Genomic DNA, 14,277 nt, shown 5'->3' with positions numbered 1-14,277 from the left:
TTTGAGGAAATACAACAGTGTACCAGAGCTAGTGCTTACTGCAGTGAGAGGTTTTAGTGTCAGTCCCTCCTTTTAAGCATTTTGGTTCTTTTAAAAATACTATTTAATGTAGAACTCTAGACTTCTTCCCAAAGCATCCTTTCTTCGCTAGAAAATGATCATATTTTATGCTTAATCCCAACTGCACCGCTCTAGAAATATAATTTTCAGTCTGGAAGCCCCAAGTAGAAAAGGGTCTCCTGTGAACGGCCAGGGAGGGTGGAAATGAAGGATTCATCAGATTCGCTACCCACCTCGTTATGCGTGTACTGAGCGCAGCCATGATTTCTCTCCATTTGTTCCTGTCTTGAGTTGTACATAAGTAGAGATTTAGTACCAATAACGTACAGTGTGTGGTATGTGCTAAAGCCTAGTCAAGTGTCTATCGAGACCAGCTAAGAGTTTCATCTGTACCCTAAATTAACGATTCTCTAGAGGCAGGATACGCTGTTGATATTTGTTATGCAAAGTTGAACTTCTTGTTGCTTAACTAGTCATAATTCAGGATGTCTCAAGATTTCAAATTAGGTTAATGCCCAAGCTGTCCTTTTCTTTAAAAACCCAAAATAATGCAACTGTAGTAGAGAGGGTCAACTCTTCAAATAAGTGTGAAAACAGCGTACCCAAGATAACAGATATTTTTTTTTATTATTCTGTGGCTGAATCTGTTACAACCTGGCTTCAGAATATGGATTAGCTTTATTTGCCCTTACATTACTTGTGTTATTTCAGTTCTAAGATATACACCAAGTTCTGTCAAAAACCTGAAACTTAATTTTGAGAGACATTTTTATCTGAACAATCAGGAGCAGCATATGGACACTTGGAACAAATTTTTTTTTTTTTTTTTTTTTTTAGAAAGGGTACATTTTGATTGGGGTAACTACAAATTGAAGATGTATGTTAAACAAAGGAATAACAGTTATTGTTTAGATCCTTCTGGAGAAAACAGAATTTGGAATTTTGCCGTGGTATTTCTTATAAATAATGTTTAGGAAATAGTGCAAATGAGACACCATTTGAGGAGTGTGCCCTCCCTCCCACAAAACTCCAGGTTTTGAGGGATTGTCAGTGTAATGACTTAAGATTTTAAGGCTCTTCCTACACTTTGACATAAAAATATGGAGCATTAAAGCTTGATCTGAAAATACAGACAAGGAATATATTTGCCTTAAGTAACAGCTTGCTGTAAACAGCTTGTATTAGGCTTTTTCCTTGTGCAGACATTGTATATGAAGTCTGCTGGAGTATCACATGGGAATTTGTGAAACTTTAAAAACTTTCACATGAAATCAATCTTCTTTTTCTCCTTTGAAAACTAATATGCTGGTCTTAATATGGAGCCTCAAGTTAAATGGAAAGCACTGGTTTCAATATAAGTAGTGAGTTTTCTGGATAAGCTCGTAAAACCGCCACATCGATCACTGTAAAAGTCGGGAGCAGAGGTCTTGCATCATAACATGAGAAACTTCGCGTGGTTTTTAAGTGAAGGAACCTACAGCAAGTTTAATTCTGATTATTGTTTGAGGAAAAACATCTGTATTGGCCACAAGGGCAGTACTTAGTTATAATTTACCTTGTGTATTTGACTTGGCAGAGTTGGACGTACAGCTTTGGCTGTAGGCAGTTTCCATATTCAAGTCTTTGTCTGATATAGTCAATGTTCACCATATATCGGTGCCTACATATGGGTCTCCATTTACAGGCTGCAGGCTGAGGATCTTTGTTTGGGTTTTTTTACTATCTGGCGTGCCCTGTTCTGCTCACACGGGCCAGGGCATGTTTCCTAGCTCCTTTTCTTTCTAGCACTGACAAGAATAGAAATTCAAATTGCTATTGTATGACAAGTACAAAAACTTGCCTGGGTCTGGTGGCCAGTGTTGTCAGAAATGCATAATTACTGTACGGTACGTTTGAGAGCAAAGAGGAGTCCGAGTAATATACCTGGGAAAGTAATAGTGGAATAAGAATTAAATAATTGTGTTCTGATCAACATATAGTAATTCAGTGCAGCTGTTAAATTTGTGTCTATTTGAGTTCCATGTGCGTAGAAGCTAGGAGTGTGCAGGTCTGGTGGGAATGCAAACGATGACGTGCAATGGCGTCCTTTACAAAAGTACTTAGAAATCACTAAATGTGTGTGACCACTAATTTTTAATCCTGCTTTTCCAGCGAGAGGCTGAGGGTCTTACTGGTGTAACAAAGCAACTGCTGCTTGGAAGTTATGTGTGTGCAATACTTGTTTGCCGTGGTGCCTCCTGCTCCCATCTTGGCACGGTGGCAAATGCCACCCAGAGATTCATGTTGAGAGGGAGTTTTCAGGTAGCTGATCGCAACGTGCATTTGGCCTCTGTGAATGTGAGAATGTGACGCTTGGTACGTTATGCCTGAACAGAAGTTTAATTCTGTGGGTGTTTATTTTTTCATATCATCTTCTAATTATAAGAAAGGAGGAGGAGCCCCTGGAGGCAGGCAGCCCCTCAGGTGTGGCCTCAGCCATCCTCAGTTTACGTTTAGGGACATTTCAGAACAAAACCGTGTCGTATAGGCTGTGAGACTGATAATGCACTTTAATAGTTGACTATACCTGAAACAGTTTATATGCAGCGGTTCAAAATTGCAAATCAGGTTGATGCTTTTAGCCAGGAAGTTTAAGAAGGCAAGGATCAGTTTTGGACACTGCTGGTGTAACGTGTCCAAGTGGGATAGTCATTGTGGATATCCGTCCTTGGTTTTCCTTCACCTTTTGCACAGCTTTCCCTTAATTTGGGTAGGTGGGAAATAAGAACATCCAACTGACATCATTCCTTGCTTTGCTTCTGCTGTGTTAAACCGCACACAAATGAGAAACCAGAATCGTCAGCCAAAAAAACAATTGTGGCTTGCGTTGAAAAAGAAAATACACACTCCCCTTTGGCAAATCCAGTCCTTTCACATCTGCTTAAAGTGTTTAAGCAATACATGGACTTGGCCAAGAAAGGAACCATAGAATCTCAGTGCCGATTTGCTGCTGAATACTGTAATTTCAAGAGGCAGACGTACTTTGTGTTGGAAGTCACCATGACGCAGGGTCATTGGGTCTTTCCTTAGCCGAGATCTTTCCAGGAACTTCACTTGCATCCTATGCACACACATCTAAATAGTCTAATTACCATGCTGCTACTTCAGAATAGCTTGCTGTCTCCAACACGGTATGCACTGGGGAATCTTTCTCCATAAAACAGTATTTGCAGATTATAAGTAGCTAGTTCTTATGTTAATATAGCAGGGGGCTGGAGTCAAAATCCATCCTTGGAGCTTTTATAGGTAAAATTCATTAAATGTTACACTTGGAAACTCATCTCTTTAAACAGGCCACATGATTTCTGATGCATTAGACTTAATTCAACCAAGCGTAGGGTTCTCCACTCAGGCCATTGGCCACAAAATAGTGTTCACACCTTAAGCTGTTTGACATGTGAAGATTTTGATAGCTTTCTTGCCTTCAGTTTTTATGATGGGAAAAATCAGTGGCTGCATCCCAATACATCCCAACAATCACTGTTTTCATTCTTAGGACCTCGGGAAGGGGGTAGAAGACAGCTCCCTGGTTGAGCATTCAGGACTTTTGCTTCTTATGAGACCAAGTGAGCGTGAGCCCATTTCCACTGGAGCTGGATAGCATTCACAAATCGCTCTTATGTGGGCCACCAGCCAATCATTGTGTGGGAAGCACTCTGCATTTCTATCAACACTAAGTTTCAATCATTTCAGCTATAGACCTGCGTTCTGCGTTTCACTTTCTTCTTGAATTTCCCCAGATTTCTCTCTGCTTTCCTTTTTGGCCTGTATTTTTCCTTCAACTAATTGCTCACATTCTTGTCATTCTGCCATGTGACGATGTTACTATCACAGATGACACTGTGTAAACGTTAACAGAATCTTTGATGCTTTTTTGTCCTTCAGTTGTATTTTTTTTTTAGTGAATTCCAATGTGCAGTGCTGTAAGATCTTATCATAGTACTTTATTTTCTGAATGTAAAAAGTTTGCTTTTGCAAGCCTCTGTTATTACTTCTTTATTTCATCATGCCTGGTTTTAAGTACTGAAATATGTTATTTTCCTGTTTCTATAGTGTTTAGATTCTTAAGAGTTCTTGAACGTAAAATCATATGTAAAATATGTAATCATATGTAAATCTATCTAAAATCATAGATTTTTGGTAGTCCACTTCCTGCAGTCTTTTTTCTGTATTTTATATTGCTGTATATTTTTCCCCCTTATTCTATTTCATCAACATAGCACCAAAAAGCCCCTGCTTCTTACAGCCTTTAACCAGGCATTATATCTGATGCAGCAAGGTGTACCCCCCAGGTCACTCAACTTGTGTTCCAGATACACACCTCGAGCATTAGTGCTCTGCTGGGGAGTCATCCATCAATCCAGGCATGGGAGCCGTTTAGCTTAATTAGATGGCTCTCTTAAAAACTGTGGTTTTGTCCCAGGGAAGAGGCGGTAGTGATTTTAAAGGGGTTTCTTTGAATCTGAATCGGCTTTGTGATGAGCATGAGATTAGGAAGCCGGCAAGGACGACTCTGTAGCACCAAGAATGAAGGCACGGATGAGGAACTTGCTACCCAGAAGTAAATCTTAATCCTGTGGTTGCTCTGTCCTAAAGGAGAGTTGAACAAAGATGAGGGACCTGGGAAAAGAAGCAAAGCGGGACTGAAAGAGCTGCTTTGAGTTGCTCAGCTGAGACGAGATACTGCTTATCTTTACTCACTAACCTAAGTAATCTTATTAGGAGAGGAGAAATCTACACACAGCTGTGGAAGACTGGAAATGCTCTTGAAATGATGAAGACTTGTTAAGTGTAGGTGGTAGAAATGGATTGATGCTTTTGTGTGGTATTTATTCTTGAAAAGGTAAACTTTGGCTCTCCGGCAAAGTCCCAAACGACCTCAATAAAAGAGCCGTGTTGAAAACTTGAAAGGGCTGTTGAGCACTGATGAAGGAAATGAGTAGAGATTGGCTGTCGTGTCATATTGAACTGTGGATAAATGAACCTTTGAACTTCACCCTGCTACAAACTTGAGGTCTGAACATTACAGGAAATGTATTCTTTGGTATCTCTCTGGGTTTGGAAGTACATAACACTACATATTTTGTAAACTTTGATATAGTGTATCTCAAAGTATAATGAGGTTGATAAAAGTTTTGAGTATGTCAGTGTTTATAATTGTTGAAATCACAGTTAGGTAATGCCAATAACTTTTTTTTTTTTTCCCCTGATAGAAGAGAATGTTTTTATTGTTATAGACAATAAATGAAAGTACCTTGCTAGAGGTTTTCTGGCACCTTCCCTTGTACTTTTTTATTACCTTGAGAAGATCGGGAAGCACAGGTCAGGGGCTGGGATCTCAGCCTCCAGAATGCCACACAGCCCTCGCTTGTATATTTTTTCGAGGGCAGGCAAGAGCTGACAGGGAAGCTGGATCTTTCACATTCCTTTTTGATGTCTCCAAACTTCACAGAAGAAAGGTAGTTATGTGATAGTGAGTGTGGGGCTTGGCGTCTGTCTACTTCCTTATCTGTAAAGTGAAAGCATTGGTTGGTTGTGATGCTTTTGGAATCAATAAATTAATGTTTGCATGATGTTCAAACATAGAGACCTTATTTTATCACTTACTGATTACCACGATAAAAGCAAAAATTGCTGAGTGGTATATGCAAGTGTCTTCTGCATAACCACACATGAAACACATGGTATTTCCTAAAATGTTGTTCTTTTGCAGCTTCTCGAGGTGTCTAAGGGTAGGCTTCTGCATAGAAGTGCTGTGGTTTGGGGGAGCTGGCGTCTCTCTGTGTCTTCAGCATATGACGGCAGAGCTTTGGTGGTAGCTTGGTGGGCAAGTAGGTGTGAAGCTACTGCAAGTTCTATTGTAATGTTGAGATACAGGGGGAAGAATGCCTAACTCATCCAGCCCTTCTGGAGTTTACTTTGTTAGGCAGGATTTGAATGCAGTCTGTGTATAGCAGCTGTAGTCGCTAACAGTCAGACCTGTGGTGCAGAAGACACTACCTGATCAAAATTCATTTTATACCGTGCAATTGAGTACTGCTGTGCCATCTCTCTGAAGGGCAGGATTTGCCCCACAGTGAGCAACTAGCGATATCTGTCATTTCTGACACGCGGAGGATGTTGCGAGTGAGCATTTTTTGGATTCCAGCTGAGGTTTCCAGTTACGGGTTTTTATATTTGACTGCTTTTGTGGCTGGAAACTTGTGCCAGCTGTCAACTTAAGAGCAAGTGGCAATCTGCCTTCTCAAGCAAATGTGGCCTCCTTGTTTATTTTCGGTTTCATGTTTGTTATACTTACTGTAGGTTAAAAATCCTGGCGTAATATCCTTGACCCTTTAGTAAGATATGAAGTGATCCTTTTTCATGGCTAGAGTATTGAATAACTTGCTTCATGCAAGTACAAATAACAGGGAGCCCTGTCACACATAATACTCGATCAGTCTAGGACCTTGGTAACTGAGGAGGTTTCATATTATGGTTTCCCACATAATGAGCAAAGGGACTTTTTATGTGATTCAAAGATCGAGTGTAATAAATGGTGGCGGGAGATGAAAGTAAATGATTATTACAATGCTTTTTCTTTTGTGTCTCTTTTTTTTTTCTTTCTTGTTTGTTCTTGAACAGATTGAAAACATAGATGCATGCTTGAGTTTCTTGGCTGCCAAGGGGGTTAACATACAGGGGCTGTCAGCAGAAGGTGAGTCAATTTAAAATTTCATTTTAAACGAGCAACCTGAGTTATTGCTTGTGATTGTAACCAGCACATGGAGTGTAATGGAAGGTTAAAGTAATAAGGATAATTTAAACTTTTGACAGTCTTTACTCATTTTTTTTTTTTTCCCCGTGTCAGTATGAAAGGTAGGTAAAATATATATCTAATCTTCACACAGCTGACTTAAAAAAATAATCAGAGACCAAATTAGAATTCAGTCACTTCTTGGTTTCTTTCTGTTAAAAACCAGAAATTTCTCATCTGAGTTCTATAATTGGCACATTGATCAGAGTGTAGATTTTACAGGCATTTAAAGTGAACTGCTGGCAGTTGTTTACCTTTGGAGAGAGAAATTTATTTCCCCATTCTTCAATTATTCTTTTACCTGAAGAAGCATCCTCCTTTCTTTTATTTTTTTTTAAAGAAAGATTCTTTAAAAAAAATTGTTTCCAAATGCACGAAACAATAAGATACAAATGTTTTGAACCAAAACAAAAAAAAGAAAAAGAAATTTTGACTTCTAATTAATCACTCTGCTTTTGAAGAGCACCAGAATTTTTCTGAAACCCAAATGTGACTCAGCATACTGTATTCCTTTATGCCAGTCCATGATATATGTCAGGATGTATGGTAGGTACCTTTTGGCTCAGAAGCTGTTTAACTGCCATCTTACAAAGTGATCAAACAGGTTTCTGCCATCCTCAGCACCAGTTTTCACTTGTACTTTCATTTAAATACGCTGGAAAAGCAATTGGGTTCTTTGAGTATGCTGTATGCTTCACAGAACAAATAACTGGATGCGTGGCATCAGGTGAGACTTTTAAGTTAGATTTGACAACTCGTTGCAAACTTAGTTTTTTAGGAAGAGGTTATATCATCAAATCATGCACGTACGTTTACTTGTGTAACTTAATTGCCTGTATGTTTAAAGCTGTGTTTTCTTCCTCTGAAGGAATCCTATAGCTCAAACAATGCAGGCGACAAAGGATGTGGAGGTCCAGTGGGCTGACCCTGGCCAGCAGCTAAACACTGGAGAGACTAGGAAGGGCAAAAGTGAGAAAATCATGGAATCGCAAAACGGTTGGGGTTGTTAGGGACCTTTGGGGAGATCATCTAGTTCACTCTCTCTGCCAAATCAGGTTCACCTAGACCAGGCTGGACAGGAAGATATCCAGGCAGGTTTTGAATATCTCCAGAGACGACGACTCCACAACCTCTGTGGGCAGCCTGTTCCAGTGCTCTGGCACCCTTAAAGAAGTTTTTCCTCATACTGAGATGGAATTTCCTGTGTTCCAGGAACGGAACAACGTTTGTGCTTGTGCCCGTTGCGCCTTGTCCTGTCACCGGGCACATCTGAGAAGAGCCTGACCCCATCCTCTTGACACCCACCCTTTAGATATTGATGAGATCTGCTCTCAGTCTTCTCCAGGCAAAACAGACCCATGTCTCTCAGCCTTTCCTCATCAGAGAGGTGCTCTCTTCCTTTGATCATCTTTGTAGCCCTCTGCTGGCCTCTCTCCAGTACTTCCCTGTCCTTGAACTTGGGAGCCCAGAACTGGACACTGCATGGGTCAAGCTAAAGATAGTTTAGTGAGTGAGGAAACAGGAAGAGAAAAGCAAAACAAGTAATGCAAAGGCAATCACCACCTCCCACAAGTAGACAGATGCCAGCCAGCTTCCAAGCAATGGCTACCTCCCCAGCATCTTCCCGCCACCCACCTCAGTCTTTGTTACTGAGCACGAGGTTATATGGCGTGGGATATCCCTTCTCTCAGTTGAGTAAGCTGTCCTGTGTCCCTTCCCACCTTCTTGCCCACCCCCAGCCTTCACGCTGAGGGTAGACTGTAGGGAAAAGAGAAGGCCTTAATACTGCACAAGTATTGCTCAGCAATAGCCAAAACACTGGCACCTTATTGACGCTGCTTCAGTCACAAACCCAAAACCCGGCACCGTGCACTTTATGACCATGATTTGAGGTCTTAGCTGAAACACACTTTCCCATATTGATGGTAAATTATGTTTATGAGATGTAGGCCAGATAACCGCTGTGGATTAACTTTATGGTGAAACCATCATGTACACGTTTTACATATGTATGTTACATTTTAAAAATATTACAAAAGCATAAAAACTTCCATAACAATAAAGCTATTAATTTTTTAAAAATTGTTGTTAAAAGTTACAATTTAAAATTACATTTTGACAATTTGGAAAATAGCTTAAAGAATTCCTCGCTGTCCTTGAAAAGAAGACCCCTACCTCATCCTAGTCTCTGAGATCTTACAAGCCACTTGAAAATGTGTATTTGAAATGTAATTTCACTAAGTTTGAGGTGGTTCATAAGTGCGGAAAGCAAAGTAGCAGATATTTATTACACATTGTTCTAACCTGCTGTCACCACAACTAGGAGGAGAAGAAGGGGATGAAGGTTAGCTGTATTTTTCTGTGGTGTATCCTTTAGCTGGTTAGAACACCAATAACAAATATTTGCCTGCATTTTATGCATCAATAGCTCAGTTATAATCAGGAGGATTCTCATGTTAAGAAAAGAAAGTATGAGCTGAAACTCCTAGCAGCAGAAAGTTTGTTTACCAGGAAATGGTTAAAAAGAAAATGCAATTTGTAAAAGCCAATTTCGACCTTGACGTGATAGGTAAATATTTTAAAAATATAATAAATTTCACATTATTTACCTGTCTTGATATGATGCAAAGTCTAAGAAAAATAGCAGATTAGTTGATGGGAGGACTGGCTCAGTGTGCAAAGTTGGCAGTGTAGTGTTGTTCACACTGGGGAAGGGACAGCATGATTAATGTTCGTTGCTCTCCCGCCAAATCACAAGGCAGACTCAGCAGGATGTAGGTTATCCCATGGCTTCTGCTGATTTTGTATTTCTTCCTTTCTTTTACTCTGTCTAGGAATTAACATATTAAATCATACAGAAGCTAAGACGAGAGCAGTAATGTTTGCTGCCAACATAGGAATGAGAATATTTACTGGCTCCATCACTGGTATTGAAGGAAAAGAGTGACAGCTACACAGGGGGAGAGCAGGAACACTTTATATAAATGAAGTTAAAAGACTTGAATTCAACAATAAATTCAGTTTCTGTTCTTGGTCACTTCTTAACTGTGCTGAGGAAGGAGGGGGAAACTGAACCAAAGAGAACACAGAATCACTTAAAATGACGTGTGCTATAACCAAACAAGCCAGTGTTTGTGCACAAGTTGCCAAGACCCGCTAGGTCAACTGCAAATAACTTTGTTTACTTCACTGGCAGATCTTCATCTAGGAGGAAGTAGAAGATTGTGATTGCTTCCAAATGGGAATAAACATTGAAGTCTCTCCTGGGTTGCTTGAGAACACGTATTTTTCAATAGTGCAGTTTTAGTGTGGAGGGAAGCCAGTGATTCAAAGCCGGCATTTGGATGACTCCTAAATCTTGAAATAATTTGGGACTTCATATGTCGTATCCTTCCAATATTAAAAAATCCTGCTTCGATATGTGCATGCCACTTAGATGTAGCCTCTTTGTATTGATTGATGCGATGAAAATGCTAAGGATCTGTGGATGACCATTCTGTGTTAGAGAGAGGCCTTCCCCAGCAACGCGGAGCCAAAATGTCATTCCCTTCTCAAAGATCCTTAAATCCTAAATTCTGCATTTGTAGTTACTAAAGAAAACTATGGAGTTGCTGGAAAATTCTTTGCTCTTCTTGCTGCAGTTTTTTTATTGTCCATCACTTTGAGCTGTCTCTCCATACCCATGCTTTTAAACTTGTTTCCACCCCAAGCTGGATTTCAGACTCCTGGAATTGCAGCTGCTCAGCTAAGATTGCCCTCCTTCACACAATATCTCCTCGCGGCCAAGATTCTGAGGATTATGGAGAACATAAATCATAGAATCATAGAATCCTCTGGGCCGGAAGGGACCTTCAAAGGTCATCTAGTCCGACCCCCCCGCAGTCAGCGGGGGACACCCCCAACTAGACCAGGTTGCCCAGGGCCTCGTCGAGCCTTACCTTGAATGTCTCCAGGGAAGGGGCCTCAACCACCTCCCTTGGCAACCTATTCCAGTGCTCCACCACCCTCATGGTAAAGAACTTATTCCTAATGTCTAATCTAAATCTGCTTTTTTCCAGTTTAAAGCCATTACCCCTTGTTCTGTCATTGCCGGCCTTTGTAAACAGGCTCTCCCCAGCCTTCCTGTAGGCCCCCTTCAGGTACTGGAAGGTTGCTATTAGGTCTCCCCAGAGCCTCCTCTTCTCCAGGCTGAACAACCCCAGCTCCCTCAGCCTGTCCTCGTAGCAGAGGTGCTCCAACCCCCTGATCATTTTCATGGCCCTCCTCTGGACCCTCTCTATCAGGTCCATGTCCTTCTTATATTGAGGGCTCCAGACCTGCACACAGTACTCCAGGTGAGGTCTCACCAGAGCAGAGCAAAGTGGCAGAATCACTTCTCTGGATCTGCTGGCAACACATCTCTTGATGCAGCCCAGGATGTGATTGGCCTTCTGGGCTGCCAGTGCACACTGCCTGCTCCTGTCCAGCTTCTCATCCATCAGCACCCCCAAGTCCCTTTCCTCAGGGCTGCTTTCTAATACCTCATCCCCCAGTCTGTATTGATACCGAGGATTGTTCTGGCCCAGGTGCATAACTCTGCACTTGCTCTTGTTGAACCTCATGAGGTTTACTTGAGCCCACCTCTCCAGCCTGTCCAGGTCCCTCTGGATGACATCCCATCCCTCTGGTGTATCGACAAGACCACACAGCTTGGTGTCATCTGCAAACTTGCTGATGGTGGACTCCATCCCTCTGTCTATATCATTGATAAAAATGTTGAGCAGTACCGGTCCCAGCACAGACCCTTGAGGGACACCACTTGTCACTGCTCTCCATCTGGACTTAAAGCCACTGAGTACCACTCTCTGGGTGCGACCATCCAGCCAATTCCTTATCCACTGAACAGTCCACCCATCAAATCCGTATCTCCCCAGTTTGGTGAGCAGGATGTCATGGGGGACCGTGTCAAAGGCCTTACAGAAGTCCAGATAGATCACATCCATAGGTTGTCCATTATCTACTGACCTAGTCCATCATAGAAGACCACTAGGTTAGTCAGGCAGGACCTGCCCCTAGTAAAGCCATGTTGGCTGTCCTGAATCATCCCCCTGTCCTCCATGTGCCCAAGCATGGCGTCCGGAAGGATCTGCTCCATGATCTTCCCAGGCACAGAGGTGAGGCTGACAGGTCAGTAGTTCCCAGGGTCCTCCTTTCTTCCCTTTTTAAAAATGGGGGTGATGTTTCCTTTCTTCCAGTCTGCAGGGACTTCACCTGACTGCCATGACTTTTCAAATATCATGGAAAGTGGCTTTGCAACTTCATCAGCCAGTTCCTTCAGGACTCTGGGATGTATTTCGTCAGGTCCCATGGACTTGTATATCTCCAGATTCCTTAGGTGATCACGTACCATGTCTTCAGTTATAGTGGAGCATATATATATATATAATGTGCAGCAGAAACTCAAATTGGTGTCATAGATAGCAGCTGCACCTCTTCTGGGTAACAGATTAGCTGGATAACGATCAGCTGAGCAAATCATGAAACCATAAAGTGGTGAAAGAAACCTTCTCACTAGACTTTGGAACAACCACGATTCAGCTTAGACTTTTGCCTCAAAAGTGACATTCTTGCTTCTGTAGGTAAATGAATTTCAGTGTGCACACTCTGCGGTTCATCCATTTTAGATCTTTTATGTCCTTTCTGGTTGTCAAGGTTGAATTTTTGTTTACGCAGGACAAATATCCCACAGCACTATTTTCAATGTACCCAAGTAGGGCACTTAGCATGCTGCCAAATTTTAATGATACCACATTGAGTACGGTTATGTACAGTCTTCCAAAAATTGCTATTTAATAACTCAAAAAATGCCTGCAGATCTAGTGTGTCTGGTGGGAGTTAATTCCTCCTTGCGTTTCCCTGCCTCGTTTCTATGAAGTTCTCAGTATTGTTCATAATCAGATCACATTTCTCAGCAGAGTCTACAAAGTTCATCCCAGAGCTGTTTTGGTAGCTTTGGATCCCTCAAGTCAGCTTGGAGCCCCGTCACCCTAGAGCATATGCTGACTGAGGTTGAGCCTGTCTCTGCTTCATGATGTATCTTGGATCGACTGTGAAGTGTATCTACACCTCACCATTTTGTCTTAAATTCAGACACACTTGTGGTTATTTTGGCCCTTTCTCTCCTTTCCCATCATTCACTATGGATGGAATTTCCTGCTTTTTTGTTCTGCTCAGCAGACTGTCTTGTCTCACTTCTTAAATGAACTAAGAAGGATTGATGGGGACTGCATGCAAGACCCCTCAGTGGTCAGCCAGAAGAGGCTAGTGCAAAGTGATGGAAGCAGACGCCTACTGTATTTAAGGGTGAATGGTACATATATATGACAGCCCTGTTTTCTGGCAGGATAGATGCAAGATAAGAAATCTGCAGCGATTCTTAATTTGTACTCCTGCTAGCCAGTTTGGCTAACCAGTCTAGTCCGTGTAAACTAGTTCTGATTTTTCTAGTCCCACGTGCTTTACAGAATCAGACACAAAATAAGCTTTGCAGAAGCAGATGCAAACAAGCTTGACTAAATAAGTGATGGACAATTTTTCTTCTTCATTGGTTTGCTTTGATGTGTATTTTGTACACAATGAGTAGTTTGTGATTTGCAAAAATTTCATTCGCAAATGTTAGAGGAATCACATAATGACATTTCCCTAGTAATCTATCCAGCAGACCTTTCTTTTCTTTACCTTTTCTTTGTCCTGAATTGATTTTATTTTTTTTTTTTTTTTTTAATTTCCACCAATTCTAGTGTATTTTTGTGAAGACAGAGAAGGGTGATTGGCAAGCCACAGTGGTGGAAGTTCCAGCTGTAGGTGAAATAAGCAGCGAGGGAAATAACTCTAGGATGGAAATTTCCAAAGGGTAGATTTGTGGGGATTCTCTGGAAAACCAAATTCCAGTTTCCTTCCAAATGTTTAGAGTGTTTGTTTCAAATATACAAGACGAGTCATTTTGGGCTCCAAATTTAAAAGAGGTGGGTGACGTGCCTGTCCTTATTTAGGTTAATATGCATTTTTAAGCTGATGCATGGACTGGAGGGGACTTAAAGCAGGAAGCAGTTGAGACAGCACTGATGGGCAGAGTGCAGTGAGGTTGAAGTACTCTTTGAAATACTCTTTTTGTGCAAAGTGCAGGGGCAAACTGCCAGGTGAATTACCTCAGTCAGTCTGTAAGATAAGAGAAACAAAACTGCCTCTGAAAGTCCCATTTTAGATATTTTGCTTAAAACCCAGAGAGAAAGAGACTGCTGCTTTTGAAACTCATTAAGGGTGTTTTTCTTTTGATTATTACTTTTTGGTCACCTTACAAAAGTGTCAAAAGCAGTTTTTTTTTCTAATAAATACAGCAGCAG

The 14,277-nt window shown here is 41.3% G+C and overlaps 1 protein-coding gene across 3 annotated transcripts in view; it reads left to right on the top strand.

The window, feature by feature from the left end:
- NAV2 (neuron navigator 2) overlaps positions 1-14,277 on the top strand; it is a 245,798-nt gene that overhangs the window by 84,285 nt on the left and 147,236 nt on the right. For all 3 annotated transcript variants that reach the window (XM_074148517.1, XM_074148516.1, XM_074148515.1), the window contains exon 4: positions 6,724-6,796. In XM_074148517.1, the coding sequence (XP_074004618.1) occupies positions 6,724-6,796 (73 nt within the window). The remainder of the gene's footprint in view (positions 1-6,723; positions 6,797-14,277) is intronic.

This window comes from Numenius arquata, chromosome 6 (genome assembly GCF_964106895.1).
Source record: "Numenius arquata chromosome 6, bNumArq3.hap1.1, whole genome shotgun sequence".
Lineage (NCBI taxonomy): Eukaryota > Metazoa > Chordata > Aves > Charadriiformes > Scolopacidae > Numenius > Numenius arquata.
Note: the sequence above shows the minus strand (reverse complement) of the source record. Positions and strands in the feature narration are given on the sequence as shown.